At 32.5% G+C, this 20,886-nt stretch overlaps 1 protein-coding gene across 2 annotated transcripts in view; it reads right to left on the bottom strand.

Moving 5' to 3' along the window:
* IBTK (inhibitor of Bruton tyrosine kinase) overlaps positions 1-20,886 on the bottom strand; it is a 95,856-nt gene that overhangs the window by 5,816 nt on the left and 69,154 nt on the right. For both annotated transcript variants that reach the window (XM_082730694.1, XM_082730695.1), the window contains exons 24-26: positions 20,401-20,493; positions 19,798-19,941; positions 7,721-7,867 (exon numbers count right to left, since the gene is read on the bottom strand). In XM_082730694.1, coding sequence (XP_082586820.1) covers positions 7,721-7,867; positions 19,798-19,941; positions 20,401-20,493 — 384 coding nt within the window. The remainder of the gene's footprint in view (positions 1-7,720; positions 7,868-19,797; positions 19,942-20,400; positions 20,494-20,886) is intronic.

Below are 20,886 nucleotides of genomic sequence, written 5' to 3'. Positions count from 1 at the left end.
GGAAAAAAATTCTACATTCTGATGGAATAGAGTGCTACTTTAGTGACTAAATGCAAATTCCATGGTTAAGGTCCTTGAAAAGTCCTTGAAGGAAGGAAAGAAGGAGAGAAAGACAGAAAGAAGGAAAGAAAGGAAAAAAGAAAGAAAAGAAAAGTCCTAAAGTCGGTCTGAGATTAGAGATTAGAGGCCTTCTGGGGCACTAAAGCATAACATGGAATAAACACAGATAATGACTTGAGTGCTATTCAAAAATCCCTCCAGTGTCTGGGATTGGCTAAGTGTTTGACACTTTCAATGAAATGGAAAAATACTGTAGAATCCATTATTATTTAATTAAGAGCAGCTACAAGCTGTCTGTGAAAAATGATATGGTACTGGCTAAAACAGATTATCAGGACTAAAGTATCTATTTAGGCCTTGTTAAATCAAACTTAAGCAATCAGAGCTTAAGTATAACAATTGGCCTGTATAACATTTTATCATTTATAAAGTACTTCCATATGCATTATCAGATATTAAGCCTTATAATAAACCTGTATGATATTATTCTTATTTTAGATGTGCTTAATCTTGTTCAGAAAGGTTCACAGAGGGCTACTGTGTTAGACTGAAACTCAAATCTGTTTTCTAACATTGTAATCCCAAAAGCCATTCCCTTACTGATTTTTTCAGTGGATAATCCCATTAGCTATAAATTTACCCAAACAACTGAAAGTTCATGAAAATTTCATCTTAGAATGAAGCAAAACTATTAGAGCTTTGATTAAACAAATATCAAAAACATGATAAGCTTTCAGATAATAAATACAGCATTGTTAAGCTGTAGGTATTTGCAACACAGAAACAGACTTCTCAATAGACAATCTGTATAAAATTTAGCCTTCTGAAAATAAAAGCAACATTAAAAGTCTGGCTATAATAAAATCTATTTTCAGGGATTTTTGTTCAAACTGAACATTAATCTTACCAAATTTAGACTTTGAGAATAACTAAATTACTTCTTACTCATACCACTGACTTTTATTTTTTTTAAGGAATTCTGTATTAGCTTAATTACAAATTACAATTTACAAATTATAAATTATAATTAATTACAATTATTTAAAATTACATTAATTATGTTTAGAGTTGACAGAATAATTTTTGCCTTGCAAGTAGCTTTCCTTGCCAATAAGAAACACAAGATCATTTTCTGCCCAGAATTACATAAAGGGATGCTTAAGTGGAAGGAAAATGAAAGAAAACACATGAAAATGAAAAAGAACATATAAGTAACAATAAACACATAAATTCCACAAATCCCTCCTTTCTGCATTTTGACATCCCCAAATAACACTGCCATTCCTGGATTTCCCTAGCCTTGGCGGGGGTGGTGGGAGGTGGGGGGTGGAGGTAATCGTATTTTCTACATTTAAAACAAGAATACATGATTTGAGGAATTTCCTAAGATGAACTCCATTACACTTGCCACACAAATTCCCTAAAGGAACATACCATTTGTCTTCCAGCTATAATTCTCACTATTACCTCTATTTACACCATCTCTATTACACTTCTGCTCTCTTAAAAATCCCATTCTGTGTTCAAAAGTTTGTGGCAATAGATCAATATTTTTTTGACATCATTCATTACGGCCATACATATAATGATCAAATATTTGGCACTGAATAAGAAAAGTGTTTATGAACTATTACTCAAGCCCTTCTTCAGTTGGGTTTTTCTTGATAATTCCAACCCAAAGTCATTTTTTCCCTCTTTTCCACTCACCTGGCACTTAAATCATATACTGCTTGTGACTTAATACTGTTATATTGTATTCCAATTTCATTCTTGACCTTTCATTTACCTTTCAGGTATGCACACTTAGACTTACCAACTAGATATTTCAAACATATTTAAGGGACTAGACCTATATTTAACACTTCCTATATATACACCTGATAGAGGCAAGCAGAATGCTGTTCATATATAATTTGGTGAATTAATATTTTACTTTGTTTCATTATTTCTTTTTTAAAAAGCTCACTTATGAGTTCACATTTTCTATAATGAAATTAAAAAATGAAAGTCAAGCAATTTCCCTTCTCAGTGATCATATGATATTATACAGTGATCAGTGATAATATACAGCTATTTAAAACATTAATTTCCACTTACCAAACAGACAAGCTATGGATGTCATGACACCATTATACACTCCTATATAATACTCTTGTATTATAGTATATACTGATAAAATACTCCTGTAGAATACTGTATACTATTATACACTCCTTTACAATTTCTAAACCCATAATATAGCAGAAGCCACTTTTCACAATTAAGAGCCTTGATGTTATAGCACACTCTAGTGATCAACTATGAAACCACAGATCGTCAGTATTTTAAGATAGACTTATCCAAAGAAAATAAGAAAATTTCAATCTATAGTGTTAATATTTAAAATGTAAAAATATTAAAATGAACTTAATGCTCATAACTTACAATTTACACACCAAAGGCATACAGTATAACTTACTCATTAGAAACAAATGTTACCTGAAACAGCTACAATTTTACCTCAACTTATCATCTTGTTCTCACTGAACTCTATTACATGCTAGAAAATATTCTAAGCATTGGTAATTCAGTGAGGAGCACAGATCAGTCTCTCATTGAGATGACTCTCCTATGCTTTCATTGAACATATAGTTAGATATACAGACATTAAAATATTTACAGTTGAAAACATTAAACAAAGAATCACACTAATAACTGTGAAAAGTGTGATGAGTGAGAAGTGCTGTGGGAACATATCATAAAATACTGACCCAGTAAGGGAAGTCTGACTTCACCTAAGAATATAACTGAATAGAAACAAAGAATCAGAGTCATCTAGTTAAAGGGTAGTGGCAAGAAGTAAATGGTATTTGAGAAACTGAGAGAAGAACAAGATAGAGAAAATCCAGAGATGTTAAAAGAGAAAGATAAGAGGTTGGAAGAAAACAGACTATGAAGGCCTTAAAGCCCAGATAAGAATTCTAGCTTTTACCCTAAGAGCAATAACATTTGCCATTTCGAAAAAGAATATAACTGCTTCAATATACTGGAGGAGAGGAAGATAGGGTGGCCCAGGTGAAAGATCATAGTAATCTGAATGAAGGTAAAAACAGTGGAGATACAATTTAATATATGATTTAAGGAATATTTAAGGATTAAAACTGGAGTGTCCTGATGACAGACTGAATATTAGTAAGGAAGGTGGAATAGTAAAGCCTTGCCATTTAACATGGAAGAAAATTCAGGAAGAATGGATTTTTTTAAAGAGAACTTTTATCTTTATTTTAAACTAAGCATTATGATACACTTTTTTATTTCCAGTTAACCATAAAATATTCCATTCCTCTCATGAAGAACTGGACTTCATATATGCATTTTTTAAAATTGAAGTAGAATTAACATATAATGTATTTGTTTTAGGTATACAAGAGTGATTAACAATTCTATATATTATGCTATGCTTAACCACAAATGTAGTCACCATCCATCACCATACAACATTATTACATATCATTGACTATATTCCCTATTGTGTACTTTTCATCCCCATGACTTATTTATAACTGGAAGTTTATATCTCTTAATCCCCTTCATCTATTTTGCCCATGCTCACAACCCCCTCCCTTCTGGCACCAACATACCCATTTATAGACATGAATGTTTTGCTTATTTCTTTTGTTTTGTTAGACTCCACTTAGAAGTGAAATTATATTGTCTGACTTATTTCACTTAGCATAGTACCCTTTAGGTCCATCCACGCTCTCACAAATGACAAGATCTAATTCTTCTTTATAACTAAGTAATATTCCATCACACACACACACACACACACACACACACACACAATCTTCTCTATCCATTTATCAATTGATGGACACTTAGGTTGCTTCCATATCTTGACTATTGTAAAAAAAATGCAATAAATACAGGGGAGCCATGTAACTTTTTGAACTCATGTTTTTGTTTTCTTTGGGTAAATCAGGAAGAATTTTGGAAGAAAAATCAGGAAGAATGGGCTGCTTTGTAATTTTGTTTGATTTTATGAAAGGAGTTTGAGGAAAACATTGTTTGGTTTTAGACAAAGTTAAAATATTTCTGAACATCCAAGTAGGATGGAGTTATGAAGAAGAAAGCTGAGTAAGTCTGAAGCTCAGATGACAGTTGTGAGCAGGCAATATGATTTTTGAGTCTTTAGTGTATAGCTGATAACTGAAAATAGAAGCTCATGAAATGGTGGAGAAAGAATGAGAATGAAATGAGAATATGACCTGTAATTGAACTTTAAATAGAATGAGTCATATAAAAAGTTCATGTTTTTGGCAATATGGAGGTCACTGATGAACTTACTCTGAACTGTTTCAGTTTAGTAATGGGACTGGAAGCCAGACTGGATTAAGAAGTGATTGGGAGCTGACAACTCTTTTGAGAAATCTGGCTGTGAAGGGATTAGGGGATTGGTAATGATAGGAAAACTGTTAGAAGAAAGTGTGGGGGATGACTGAGGGATTCATTACCTCATCCAGCCCACATGAGAGAGATCTAATAAGCATGTATACAACCAGATGGGAGGTATCTACCTAAAAGTACAAAGCTGAATATCCACAAGAAAAGAGAGGGATAATTCACAGCTTAAGGCTTTTAAAGTAGAAAGGAGTTAAGATACCAGCACAGGTATAAATATTAACCATAGATAGGAAAAATAACTCTTTGAGTGCAAAATAAAAAAAGAAAAAAAATGAATAAAAATAGAGACAGACTTAATGTGTTTCACAGTAAGAAAACAGGGAAGTTACATGTCTTCTATTTAAATGCCTGGTCTACACCACTCATCACACAACTTACAAAAACCAGTAGTAATCTTATGTTTCTCTTATATCAATAAAAAGACTATACTGTATTCAATTTTTTAAAATATTGTGATAGATGCAGGATCATTACAGAGTGTGACAACCAATTTTTTAAAACAATTTCTAAGAAATTTTGGAATCAAAATATGTAATGAGATATACAAATAATGACTTTTTAAAACATTTGTTTAGAATTATGTAACTAATAGACACATTTATGAAATAAATATATAAACATAAAATCAAGTATATGGGTACAGTGGCACTCAAATGTAGTTGAAAATAAACATTTTTACTCTGAGAATTTAATAACATTTAAAAGCCTACCTGTCATTTAGGAATGGAATAAAATGCCCCTCACTCAACATCTTTTAAGAATACAACTTACAAAATACTGAATAGCTCTACATTGTTTAGTTCAGTCATTTTCAGTGTATCATAAAATGTTCACCAAACTTTGTTAGTACTTTTCTGAAATACATTTTGAGACTAATAAAAAAATATGCACTCAAATACTTTTTTTTCCAAATACTTTTAATACATTAAAGATCACTGACATGTTAACTTCTGTTGCCAGGTTAATTCATTTCTATACCAATTCAAGAAGAAAATTTCTTCCGCTATCTCTGTTTAAATGAAGTATGCTCTTAGAGAATCTTAAACCATTTATAAATTTCAGTCAGAATTTTCTTAATATTAGACAATTAAATGCTGAAATAAAAGTTGAGGTTGATACAATTTTTCATTATATTTTATACACTTAATTACAAGTGTAAGGTTTCTCTTTTGGACTGTGTGCTCTCTACAGGCAGGGGCTAAATTCATTTTGTCACTGTAACTCTAAATACTTGTCAATTTTAAAACTACCAATGTCTTAAATCACAACCAATTCTGTATTTATGACCCTAACAAACCAGCCTTAATATTCTCACTATTTCATAAGTAAACATATAAAAAGTTGATCTATTTTATATGTTAGAATTACATTTAAGATTTTTGTAGTGTTCCACTAATAAAAGTTTTCATAAACACACAGGGAGATAGACAAAATGATTTCTTCAGATTCGTTCTGATCTGATTTTCTGTATCATTTAAGTAAATGGCTCAAGATCTTTGGTCCCAAATGTACATTATAATAAGGCAGGAGGTCACAATATCAACAACGAAAATGTTTAAAGAGTTCATCTAAACCAGTAATTTCCAATTTTAGAAGACTTTGATAGTTCCTCCGGAGTTGCTTAAAAGGCAGATATGATAAGGTTGAACTATAGTATTGTTCCCAGACCCCTCATCTTAATTCAATCAGAGAAATTTAGATTAGATTAGATTAGATTAGAAAATTAGATTATATTAGATTAGAGAAATTTATATTAACTTATTAACTTATTACTGGAATTAGACATAAGATTTCACATTAAAAATGGCTTAGAGGAAAAAGGCCTAACAAATAGTGTTTAAAAAGCTTTATCATTATGTAAAATATTAATCTGGTCACAGTACAACATTCTTAATTACATTTTTGTTTTGTCTAAAATACTTTAAGGATTAATATCTTTGGAAGACGTCATATTAGCAGAAAGAAGAAAAAAAAAATCCCATTTAGTCAACCAACTTGAAACACGGTTCTTTCTTCCAACACTGGATTATCTAATGCTCCAAAAATGTTCTTTTTTGAACAATGATTAAGAGAATTTATATGCTATGGCAGAAAAACTATTTTTATTAGAAAATTGCTTTTTAAATTATGATTAGATTTTCATGTTCCATGTAGTCATTTAAAATATGAAACATCTTTTAGAAGTGCCTGGGTGGCTCAGTGGGTTAAGCCTCTGCCTTCAGCTCAGGTCATGATCTCAGGATAATGGGATCGAGCCCCACACTGGACTCTCTGCTTAGCAGGGAACCTGCTTCCCCTTCTCTCTCTGCCTGCCTCTCTGCCTACTTATAATCTCTCTCTGTCAAGTAAATAAATAAAATCTTTTTTAAAAGAATAAATAAATATGAAACATCTTTTAAGATACACTGAACTGGGTTGACTGGGTGGCTCAGTTGTTAAGCGTCTGCCTTTGGCTCGGGTCATGGTCCCAGGGTTCTGGGATCGAGCCTCACATTGGGCTTTCTGCTTGGCGGGAAGCCTGCGTCTCCCTCCTTCTCCCCCTGCTTGTGTTCCCTCTCTCGTTGTGTCTCTGTCTGTCAAATAAATAATTAAAAAACAAAAACAAAAACAAAAAAACACTGAACTTTAAAAACTAGTATCAAAAATAACTAAAGAAAGAACTGGAAACACCCAAACATCCATCAACAGATGCAGATATATAGGTTGCTTTATGACAATGAAATACTACCGAGTAGTAAAATGGAATGAACTAATGATACACATAGCAAATATCAAAAAACTATATACTGAGTAAAAGAGAATTTTTAAAAGTACAGATTACATGATCCTACAGGTATAAAACTAGAATATACACCATAGTCTCTATTGACACAAGAGGATTAGCAGCTGCATAGAGAGCAAAATGAGGAAGAGAGAAAGAGATCACCAAGGGGCATGAGGAAAGTTCTGAGAATGACGGTTATATCGTCATTGTCTTGAATATAGGTGGTAATGGTTTCACAAATGCATACATATGCCAAAACATCAAACTGTACACTTAAGGTATATACAGTTTACTGTAAGAAAATTATACCAAAATAAAGCCACAAAAAAGCAGACATGTTAATTTTGAATGTAAAAGAATGTGTAAAACTCTGCCTGATAAATTTTTAAAGATTATTTCAGAATGTAAAACCACCACAGAATTTTTTAAGGTAAAAAATTTTTAACTTATTACCTTTCAACTTTTGGAGCCTGGGAATTTTCTATTCCTTTAAAACAAACTTTTCTGACATGATTTCCTGAACTATGGCCAGTAACAGATTTTTTTTCTTCTAAGAAATCCCGGAATGACTTGGATGAAACTGAATGCAGAGAAGATGCCCTACAAAAAAGAACAAAAATCAGTTACAACATCCATTTTTTTAAAAGGTCATTGTTAGAAATTACCAGGGGGAAAGGAAGAGAATGTATATAAAAATTTTACAGTGATGATCTATAAATTGGTTTTTAATGTGATGTTAGATTCTTGCTGTCAGTTGTGAACTAATCAAAATAATGTGATAAAAAACAATGGAGACCAACACTGACGATAACCCAGATGTTGAAATTAGCAATGATATTAAAAACAAGTGTTATAACTAAGCCTCAGGCAGCAATAAAAAATGCTCAGAATAAATTGAAGAATAAGCTCAGGGAAAAGAAACTATGAAATAGAACAAAACAGAAATTCAATAACTTTTAATACAGTATTTAAAAAACAAAGTTTACTGGATGGATGGAATAGCCAATTTGAAAAGAATCGGTAAAACTGAAGATAAATCAACAGAAATTTTTAAAACTAAACAAAGGAAAGAAAAGACTGAAGAAAAATTATGCCATGGGGACTTATCAGATAATATCAATAGGTCTACCATAAGTGTAACTGGGAGCACCAGAAGAAGAGGTTAGAAATACAGCAGACAAAAATATTTAATGAAACAATAGCCAAGGATTTCCCAAATTTGGTGGAAGATAAAAAGATTAAAAAATTTTAGCAACCTCAGAGAAAATCAATCTAAAGAAAACCATACTTAGACATGTAATAAACAAGCTGCTAAATACCAAAGATCAAAAGAAAATCTTGAAAGAAATATAACACAGTATGATACTCTTATTAGAAACAAGGAAAGCCAAAAGACAATGGAACAACATCTTTAATTTTATGAAAGCTAGGAAAAAATGCTATCAATCCAGTATTCTATATCCATCTGAGTGAACCTGGACAAGGATCCTCTCCAAGTCAGGATCAGAAATGACGATAGTCCTGGCTAAACCTTGATTACAGCAGTGTGGGATACTTGAGCCAGGGACACCCATAAGCAATTACTCAGTGAAGCTGACCTAAAGGAACTATGAGACAATAAACTGATTGTTTTAAGCCATTGTTTAGGGATAATCTAAGGATTATCTAAATAATAAATTAGTTAGGGCTATCTAACGAATATAAGATACCACTGGAATTAAAAAAATAAAGATTATAAGTATTTATATTTACTTCATGTAAATACATTTGATAAAAATCAATTTATTAGGGTGCCTGGGTGGCTCAATTGGTTAAGCATCCGATTTCAGCTCAGGGCATGATCTCTGCAGTAATGGGGTCAAGCCCTGTGCTTAGTATAGTCTGCTTCCCCTCTTTCTCTGTCCCTCCCACTCAGGCACTTTCTCTCTGAAATAAATAAATCTTTTAAAAAAATATTTATCAAAGGTAACAAAAATATGAAATAAAAATATATATAGACCTATCTCTATTTTAAAAACTGAATTAATCCACCAGCTTTTTTAACTGTAGAAATTAACAAGTTAATTCTATTCTTTTATATGGGAATATAAAAAACCTAAATTAGCCAAAGTATTCTTAAAGAAATACAAAGTTGGAAGAAGACAGAACAAGTCAGAGTAATCAAGACAGAGGGGTACGGACATATGGATTAACAAACAGGTCAGTGGAAAAGAATAGTGAGCTCAAATACAGATCCTCATATACACAGTCATTTCAATTTCTTAATTTCCAAAACAATTCAGTGGTAAAAGTATTTTATCTATAATAAATGGTTGATAGAAGAAAAAACCTTTACCTTTATCTCATACCATATCCCAAAATTAATTCAAGGTGGATCACAGACCTAATGTAAAAGCTAAATATCCTAGAAGAAAACAAAACACTATCTTCATAACTTGGTGGTAGGCAAAGGTTTCTAGGATCTATAGAGGAATAAACACCAAATAAAGAAATGGTGAATCAGACTTAACCAAAATTAAAATTTCTGATCACAAGACATTAAGAAAATAGAAAACAAAATACTTTTTTTTAAAAAAAGGGAAAGAAAAAAAGAAAAAAAAATCTGCAAAACACATAGTTGACAAATGGCTTGTATCCATACTGTAAAAAGAAAGAACTCCTAGAGGGGTGCCTGGGTGGCTCAGTCAGTTAAGCATCTGCCTTTGGGTCAGGTCATGGTCCCAGGAACCTGGGATTGAGCCCTGCATGGGACTCCCAGATCAGTGGGGAGCCTGCTTATCCCTCTCCCCACTGCTTATTCTCTCTCTCTCAAATAAATAAATAAAATCTTTTTTTTTTAAGTACTCCTAGAACTCAAAACTAAAAAACAAGTAGTAAAAGACAAGGCAATTTCAAAAAGCAAGCAAAAACAATTTGTGTAGGCACTTCACAAATAAGGATATGCTAATGACCAATAAGCACATCAAACAGTCCTCATTATTCATCAGGGAAACACAAAACCACAATGAGAGGCTGCTGCACACCCACCAGTATGGGTAAAATTAACTGACAATACCACATGTTGGTAAGAATATAAAATAACCAATGCTCTTGCTGGTGGGAAGATAAAATGGTACTAATCCTATGGGAAAAGGTCTGGCAATTTCTTAATAAGTAAACATACATCTTCTGTATAATCCAACATTATCTCTAGGATTCATCCAAGAGAAATTAAAATATATGCCCGTAAAAAGGCCCAAACAAGAATGTTAACAGCAGCTTTATTCATAATTGCCAAAAACTATCAACAGGAATAAACACAAATTGTATACTCATACCTTGGAAGACTACTGAATAATAAAAAGGAATAAATCATTGGTATACACAAGCTAGATGAAACTGAAAAACATGCTGAATGAAAGAAGCCAGACAGAAAAAAGTACAATGTTTGACTCTCATTATATAAAGTTCTAAGATTTGAAACTAATCTGTGGTCAAAGAAGAAAAATCATGAGAGTGGTTGACACTGGTATGGAGGGGGCGGCCAGGATAAAAGAGAACTTTCTGAAGAAAACTTATTCTGGGATAAGGGTAATGCTCAGCAATTTATTAAAAAGATAATAAACAATGACTAAATGAGGTTTTTTCCAAGGAATGCAAGGTAGGTGCAACAGTTAAAAAAAATCAATATAAAACATACATTAACAGGATAAAGTAGAAAAATCTTATAGAAAAGACCTATGATCCAAAATATGACCAACAAAAGGCAAAGATCTGAATATGTATCCCAAAGATATGAAAATGGCCAATAAGCCCTCAAGAAATGTGAAATAACCCACACCTATTAGTAGCTAAAATGAAAAAGATTAAGGGTACCAAGTATTGGAAAGGATATGTAACAAGAAGAATTCTCACTCACTGCTGGCAGAATATAAAACATAACCGTTTTGGAACACTGTTTAGTGCTTTTCTTATAAAGTCTAACATTCACTTAAACATATGATCCAGCAATTCCACTCCTAAGTATTTACCCAAGAGAAATAAAAACATGTCTATTATGAGTTACACATAAATAATAATTTTTCATAAAAATATACTGGAAACCTAGTATTTCTCAACAAAAGAGGAAGAAATTACAGATAAATGCAACAACATGGATGAAGCTCCAAAACTTTAAATTGAATGACAGAAAGCCAGACATAATACAGAACACAACTGTACTTATATGCCATTTATATAAAGTTTGAGAGCAGGCAAAAACTAAGTTATAGTGACAAATTTCATCAATGATGGCATAGGTGGAGACTGAAAAAGGTACTAGAATGATGGAAATATTTCTTTTTATTTTCATTGGGGTGGTAAATACACAGATCATACATCTGTCAAAACTCCTATACACAAAATTAGTGCATTTAACACATGTAAATTATTCCTTCATAAAGTTGCTTTAAAAAAATATAATAGAAAAAGAATTCGGAACTCCTTCCCAAATGACTAAAATAAAGCTAAAAAATGCCAAGTTTTGGTAAAGAGGTGGAGAAAGCACAACTCATATACCATTGATGAGACTGTTCTGTGACAGCCACTAAAAATGAATATATGCATATTTTATGATCCAGTTATTCCTAGTTATATACCCAACAGAAATACAAAAGTACTTCAACAAAGACATGAACTAGAACATCTATAGCAACACTAATCCTAATAGTAAAATAACAAAGATATTCAAATGCAAACAAAAGCTGAATGACTAGGTTGCGGTATATTACACTGTAGAAATTAGTACTCATCAAAATATGAATCAGTTTCATAAATATGCTGAACAAAAGGAAGCCAGACCTAATTCTATTGGTATACATTAAAAGAAAAATCTATAGAAAGAGAAGTCAGGATAGTGGATGATAAAAAAGATAGAGGGTTTGTGCAGGGGGAGGAGACGTAGAAAGGTGGCAGGAGGGGACTCAGAAGATGCTGGTAATGTTACTTCTTGGTCTGAGTGCTGGTTGCACAGGATGTGTTCAGTTTGTGAAAATTCAACCTATAAACTTATTATAACTGTACTTCTAAGGATATATTGTTACTTAAAATGCAAACCTAATTTTACATTGAAAAAATAGAGGAAATAAAAATTAGGTTGATCTAAATACACAAAATGAGTCACACCCACACAGATGTAATACTTTGATAATTAGTTGAAAGTGAAATGTATTTTAGAATAATACCAAAAAACAGGCAAAAAATTAAAAAATCTATACAGACTAATTTAGCTTTCAAAGAGTTGCTACTCAGATTTTTATATCAATCTGTTAATTCAACAATCAGTGTTGTATTTTACAATCAATGCAAAAACAATTTGCAGGATAATAGAGTTAGGTTTATCAGCTCTGTTGCTAGGCTGATTGGGTTCAAATTTTAGCTCTGACCTTGAGAAGTTAACTTTTGTGTTTCCTCATCAATAACATGAGGTTACTAATACCATCTCCATCATCATAATGGCTGTTATGAGGATCAAATTGTTAATTTATAAAAAAATACTTAAACCAGTAGCTGATACAGAGAAATGCAATGTTAAGTCTTACTATCCATGATTTTCAGAGCATTTAACAAAACTGTGATCTAAAAGAAAAAGGAGACAATGAGAACAAAGAAGTTCTGACATGAAGACATATAATCAGTTATGACAGGCTTAGTATCTCTTTCCTTCTAAAGTCTCAGAAAAATAACTTTTAAAAGATAACCTTTAGCTACTAGTTATTTAATACACTAGAACTACATCATATCCTTAGCATCATTTTCAGAATCCTTAGCATTAGAGTCAAAATTATAAGCAATAATAATGTAAATAATTTCCATGCCTAACTTTAAATTTTTTTTCTACTTTCTTTACTCAGAGAACAAAGTGGTCATGTTACTAAGTGGACACAAATGATCACTGGATTAATTCCCAAAAAAGTTAAATTCATACTGACAAGAAATCATAAAGTCCCATACCTAGATTAAGTTCATAAACTATTTGAGATAGCCCATAAAAGACCAATTCCTTCTAAAATCCTGTATTTTGTCTGAATAGCTCATTTGTACCTAACTCTGATCTAATTACCAAACCATATTTGCAAAACACTTTAACATGCATCATGTAATTTAATTCTTCCAGTAACAATCTTAAAAGACTAGTATTTTTATCATATCCTATTTTTCAAAGAGGAGTGAAACTAAAGTTCAGGGATCACCAGAGAGAAGGCAGAATTGGGATCCAAATCCACTTCTTAATGATCAGAGAACTCCTCCTTTATCTAGTCTACCACTGCCTTCAGTAAGAAATCAAGGCAACACTTCTTATGAAGTGCCAAAGATAACACAAATAGTAAGAAGATACTGATGATTCACACTTTGTTTTGTTATTGTATGAGCTAAGCATCCTGTGCAACAAAACAGTAACTTTTTACCAAACTTCTCAGTAAACTTTTACCAAATTGCTCAGTAAAGATTAGATCAATACAAAACATCTCAGGTAAGATTTTTCTAAGAAAAAAAAGTTCGCCAAAAACTTAATACATGTTAAGGAAATCAATTAATTGTGTGGCCACATGACAAATCAAGTTATAATTTATTGAAGTATAAATGGCTAACATTTATATATTTGATTAGACAATGTTGAAGGTGCTATGCTTAATGTTTCCTGCTTTAACTCAGTTTCAGCTTTTTATTTTTTTTTAAGATTTTATTTATTTGACACAGAGAGAGAGAGAGAGAGAGATCACAAGTAGGCAGAGAGGCAGGCAGAGAGAGAGGGGGAAGCAGGCTCCCTGCTGAGTAGAGAGCCGGATGTGGGACTCGATCCCAGAACCCTGAGATCATGACCTGAGCTGAAAGCAGAGGCTTAACCCACTGAGCCACCCAGGTGCTCCTCAGTTTCAGCTTCTTAATACACCTGTGAAATCGGTACTATTTTTAGCTCTATTTATGTACAAGGTAAGTAAGATAAAGAAAGATTAAATAACTGATTTAAGTTTATTTTGCTACCAAATAACAGATCCATATTTAAACTCAAACAAGGCTCACTCCAGAACCCTAGGTTAATCACAGTATATACTGTGTCCACATATAAGTCATTTGCTCTACGTAAAACCTTAAATCACATCAGAGAAACACGACCTAACTAGGTATTCATGCTAAAAATACTTCTTCAAAAGGAACTTACCTGACTTGACCATTAAATTTTTCCCTAAACACATACATACATAAAACATAAAAAGTTGAACACATATACAAAAGAATCATTCCCCATTTCCTTAACAATTCCTCCTTCCTCCCAAAGCACACATACCTAAAGGTTTCTATTAGCAAACAAGGTAACTATGGTGTACAGTATAACATTAGCAATTTGGGAACACTGCTGGCCAATGTTCTTGACTAAGAATCCATTCAATGTCTCTAAGTATTCATGTTTCTAAATACAGAAATTTCACAATGATCTATAAAACAGAAGTTGTCAGATTCATCCTAGGGGTAATTTAGGGACTCCTATATGTGGTAAATGATACATACTTTTTAAAAAAACTTTCAAAACTTTTTTTAAAAAGCTACTGGTAGTATCTCCTTAGGAATACATGTAAGTAACAGTCCTTATAAAATACCTTAAACTCAAATGTTCATTAATCATGCAGTCGTTATCTATAGAAAAACTTAACAGATTTCTATAAATGAGTTCTACTATTCTTTCTACTGATCATGCCATAATTTGAAATAGTATCTGATTTCCCATGATTTTGCTTTCTTAACTCAGGCTCTGGCTATTTTCCATCTTAGCAACCACAGAAGCTTTATGAAGAAACATTTGTAGACATTTGTAACCACATAAAAAATTGAGACTTTATTTCTCAGCTAAAGCAGCCCTGAAATTTTAGCTTTAATAAATAAAATTTTTAGCTCTAAAAGTTAAATAATTGAATTAGTTTATAATTTATAGGTTACCTCTACATGGAATTTGGAAGAATTTATATTCATACATCAAGCCAGGCCACAAAGATTATGCATTCGTTCACTCAGGATAATTGGTAAGAAATGTATTATTTCTCTAAGCAAAAGAGGTGATAAAGAAAAGTGGCCAACTCTCAGATATACACTTGGTGTTTTCACATTAGATTTAAGTTCAGCTGATCAGAACTTCATTCTAATGCAAGAACCAGTTATCTTTAATACATATTACCATACCTAACTGCAGACAGCAGGAGTACAACTATATATTATGAGACATATAAACTAGGTGAGTGAAAATCCCTCCCACAATCAGAAGCAGATTTACAGGACTAATTTGTGATTTGCTAATGAACTGTAACTTAACCTTAATATTAAGATAAATACAGCATAAAAACATGTTCAACAAAAATAAAATTGTCTTAGAGGATTCTTCAGAATGATGAAAATGCACCTTTGAGAAATATCTTTAAAAACTTATATCACTGCAGTATTGAATATACTCTATATATACACCATTTGAAAATCACATTAAAATGCTAATTTTAATTTTATAATTTATTCACAGTATAGTAAAGTTTAAATTCTACCAACTTTCTTTAGACTAACATTTACATGGGATATTTCCAGGAAAGCAATCCTATTCTATTTTTTAATTTCTTCAAGCATATATTACATGTATTTATGCCCTATGTGTAAAAAGTATTCAAGAATCAAATGATTTTTTCCATTCAGACTAAATATGGATATAAATTCATGGATTCTAAACATCAACCATTTTATTTAAACATTTTTAAAATTGCTAAAAAATACCTTGATTTGTGCCATTAAGTTATAAAATGTCCATAACCAAAATATATAATATATATATAAAATATCCTTATTTTATATATATACAATTATTTTTTAAAAAGTTTTATTTATTTGAGATGGAACATGAGAGACAGAGAGCACAAGCTGGGGGAGCAGCAGTCAGAGGGAGAAGCAGGCTCTCCACTGAGCAGGGAGCCCAACACAGGGCTCAGATCTCAAGACTCCAAGATCATGACCTGGGCAGACACTCAACTGACTCAGCCACCCAGACACCCCTATATAATTATTTTTATGTACATACTTATGTACATATAACTTACACACATATATTTTATCAAGTAACCTCAGCCTATTGTTTAATGAGTACAAATCAAAGAAGTATATATATTCAGAAGAATTTAGCAGAAATGAACTTTAAAAGATACTTCAGATATCAAAAATAGTCTTAAGAAATCATAAGGACATAAGTGATTAATTTTATATAAACTCAACTTGATAATTCAGAATAAAATTATAATTAAATTTATTTGATATCCTAAGATACATAAAACTGCTATTGATTTGTTTATATTTTTTTAATTTTATTAAAGTATAGCTGACATATATTTATTAGTTTCAGGTAGTCAACACAGTGTTTCACATTTATACACATTGGGATCACCCACCATAAATCCACCACCACCAAAGTAGTTACACATTATTAACTATATTTCCTATGCTACACATTATATCTACGTGTCTTACTTATTTTATGACCAGAATTGTGTTATTTTGACTGTTTAATCCTCTTCCCCTTCTCCCAGCTGGTAACCACCAGATTGTTCTTTGTATGAATGAGTCTGTTTCTGTTTTGTTCATTTGTTTTTAGATTCTACATATAAGGGAAATCATATAGTATCTGTCTTTCTCTTCCTTATTTAACCTAGCATAATACCTTCTAGATCCATTAATCTTACACAAACAGCAAATTTTCATTCTTCTAATTTTTTTTTTTAAAGATTTCATTCTCTTTAATGGCTCCAACTCCACTTTATGTATACATACCACATCTTTATCCTTTCATCCATCAATGGTACTTAGTTGTATCCATAACCTGGCTATTATAAATAATGCTGCAATGAACATAGGATTCTATATTTATCTTTCCAAATTAGTGTTTCATTTTCTTCATATAAATACCAGAAGTGGAATTGCAGGATCATATGGTAGCTCTTTTTCTAATTTTGTGAGAAGCCTCCATACCGATTTTTCATAATGGCTGCACAATTTTCATTCCAGCAACAAGTTCCTTTTCCTCTATAGCCTCACCAGCACTTGTTATTATTGTCTTTTTGACAACAGCTATTCTGACAGGTGTATGGTGATAGCTCATTGTGGTTCTGATTTGCACTTCTTAGATGACTAGTAATGTCGAACGTCTCTTCAGGTGTCTGTTGGCTATCTCTAGGTCTTCTTTGGAAAAATGTATATTCAGGTCCTCAGACCATTTTTTAAAATTTGGTTGTGCTTTTTGTTTTGATATTGAGTTATAGGAGTTCTTTATATAATTTGGATATTAAATCCTTATCAATCACATCATTTGCAAATATCTTTTCCCAGTTAGTAGGTTGCCTTTTTGTTTTGTTGGTTTTCTTTATTCTGCAAAGGCTTATTGGTTTAATGTAGTCTCATTTGCTTATTTTTGCTTTTGATGCCCTTGTCGGAGGAGACAATTCAAAAAAATAGGTTACTCAGGGGTGCCTGCTCAGTTGGTTGAGCATTGACTCTTGGTTTCAGCTCAGGTCATGATCTCAGGGTCATAAGATTGATCCCCATGTCAGGCTCTCTGCTCAGCAGAGTCTGCTTAAGATTCTCTCCCCATCCCTTTGCGCCTCCCCTGACTTGTGCACACACATTCTTTCTCAAATAAATCTTCAAAAAATATTGCTCAGACCAATATCCAAGAGCTTACCAGCTGGTTTTTCTTCTAGTCCTCCTAATCAACCATCTTCCCTAGGATCTTCTTCTACTTTTTGTTTTTAAATAATGAAACTGATTAATAGCATGGTTAAAACTATATTACTGAGCCCAAAGCCTCCTCATGTACATAGTTCATTCTCTCAAACTGCAGTATAGTTAGTGTCCTGAGAACTGATCCAAGAACTTTTGGGAACTCTTCCCTACTATAGGGAAAACACTACTCAGTGTTCCCACAAACCCTACAGAGGCAATGACCAAATCATTCTACCATATATTGTCTCATATATAAAAGTATGCCACAAATACTGATGAATTAAAACATTCAAAAAAAAAAAAAAACCATTCTACTAAACTAATTCTCTCAAATTTTACTCCTTTTTACTTGGGTTTTCCCACCTCTTTCTTTAGCTTCTTTTCTGTGATCATGCTTTAGATCTAGAAATAGCTCTGAAAGACATTGATTGAGTCTATTTGGTAGCACTCAAAATGAGCTGCCACTCTCTTCAAAGTAACTTACATTTTAATTAGGAAAACTATTCTCTTACAAGTAGGAAAATGTGGCATTAGAAGCAATGAAGGGGCGGGGGCACCTGGGTGGCTCAGTGGGTTACGCACACAACTTTTGATTTCGGCTTAGGTCATGATTTCAGGGTCATGAGACTGAGCCCCGTGTACAGCTCTGCACTGAGTCTGCAGCTTAAGATTCTCTTTCTCCTTCTGCCCTTCCCCGCTTCCCCACCCCATTCACTTTCTCTCTCTCTCTCAATTTCTCAAAAAAAAAAAAAAAAAAAGATAGTAATAATAATAAATAAAAGAAGCAAAGAAAGGATTCCCTCCAACAAAGAGTAGACTCCAAGACCCTCTTCAGTCCTTATGAGGAAATGGGAGTTCAATGGATCTCTTGCCCTTCACACTATCCATATACTTTTTCTCTAGAATTCCTTTTTAGTTTTTAATGATATAAACTACAAAGAAAAGGGAGGCTGGAAGGGAAGCAGGAGGTACAACCTATTTCATATACCTCAAATTCCTAGCTGACCTTTTTAGAGATTATTCCTATTAATCCTGCCATTTCAGGTAAATTCTAATGGAGTAAACTTAGAGCAAGTAAATACGTTAAAAGTGATGATGAAAAATGAATACTGTTATGCTGAAAATAAATAAATTAATAAATTAATTAATTAAAAAAATAGAAAAAAAGAAACAAAAAAAAAGTGATGATGAAAGGCATAATTATAACAACATAAAGATATTCATGATGTATCCAGAAGGACAAAGAAATTAAGGTGGTAAAAAGAAATTGTGTTTATCTAATTTTTCTATGATATATATTGTTTCTTAAAAGAACAAAAAAAAATAAGACTGCTTCTTTAAATTACTTTAGCTATACACACTAATTAGAATACTAAGAAGTGGAGCGCCTGGGTGGTTCAGTAGATTAAGTATCTACCTTTGGCTCTGGTATGAATGTGCCACACATCAGGCTCCCTGTTCAGTGGAGAGCCTGCTTCTCCCTCTCCCTAAGCTCCTCCCCCAGCTCCTGCTCTCCCTCTTGCTCTATCTCAAATACAAAAAAGAAAGAAAGAATACTAAGAAGAAATTGTATCTATGTACAAAAAATTTTGGAAACCATGATGTAAATATTAAAACAAAAAAATTACTACACAAGGTCTAATTTTTAACTGAAAAGCAAAGAAAGGAATGACATATTTGGAAAGATGGGAGGGAGACCAAGAAGCCAAGAACTACCTTGCAAGCTAATGCAGAGATCTCTGTTTATTTTAATAGAATTTAAAGCATACCATGCATTCCCTGGTTTTGGAGTTTTTGAAGGAGCAGGTAAAGCTGTTTCCATGCTATTCATTCCTGAACTGTTTTCTTTGGTAGTCATTGCAATCATTTTTCGTTGCTTCTGAGAAAGTTTAACTCCATGAGAAATCACTTTGCTAGAAATTAAATGAATTAGCATTAATTTCTACTTAATGAAGGTTACAGGTAATTATATTGCTTTCTGTTTATCTGATATGATCTTACTATTATTGGATCAAAATGGCCACAAGATTCAACAGAGACATTAACAATTTACACTATCAATAATCAAATAATAGCTACAAATGAGCCTTCCTACTAATATATTACACTTGCATCAAAAATATCCACAATTATCATTTTAGAGGCCTATTTGTGACAGTCAACACCATATTCCACAAGAGCTGGACTATCAATCCAACTCAATCTTTAGCATATATTTAAGAAATGTTAAGAATGCCCAGGAAAGAGCTTATAATGTAAGTTAAATATCAAATATAGAAAAACGAAAAAAGTCCAGTAGGTCTTTCCAATTCTTTATAACAGAACTATGAAACAACACAGTCTTTCCTTTTTTATGATTTTTTTTAACCAACCCCAAATTTGTCTTTGGTGTAGCTCCACATTTTTGTCTACTTTCTTCAATCTGCATGATGGTTCTGAGATCCATGACAGGAGGGCTGATAGGACTAAAATACATATAAAAGGTACTTTACAACACAGTTCTTGATCCATAAAGTCCACCCCCAAACTTCACTGAAACTGTAAACTATAAATAAGATTGATAATGAGACGATTAGGTTTGTCAGCTATGGCCAAATTCAAAAAGGATACTCTGAATGAAAGCAGGCTCCCTGCTGAGCAGAGAGCCTGATGCGGGACTCGATCCCAGGACCCTGAGATCATGACCTGAGCCGAAGGCAGCGGCTTAGCCCACTGAGCCACCCAGGCGCCCCTATATTCTGTTTTTAACAAAAGTCTTACTATTGTCTAATGTTAACAGCAAAAATTTAACAGTGAAGCTTGGGAGTGCTCAATAATATTAGAAACCCAGCTGAGGGAGTTAATACTATAATGAGAAA

This window comes from Mustela nivalis (genome assembly GCF_964662115.1).
Source record: "Mustela nivalis genome assembly, chromosome: 5".
NCBI classification, from domain to species: domain Eukaryota; kingdom Metazoa; phylum Chordata; class Mammalia; order Carnivora; family Mustelidae; genus Mustela; species Mustela nivalis.
This window is presented reverse-complemented; position numbering and strand designations above follow the sequence as displayed.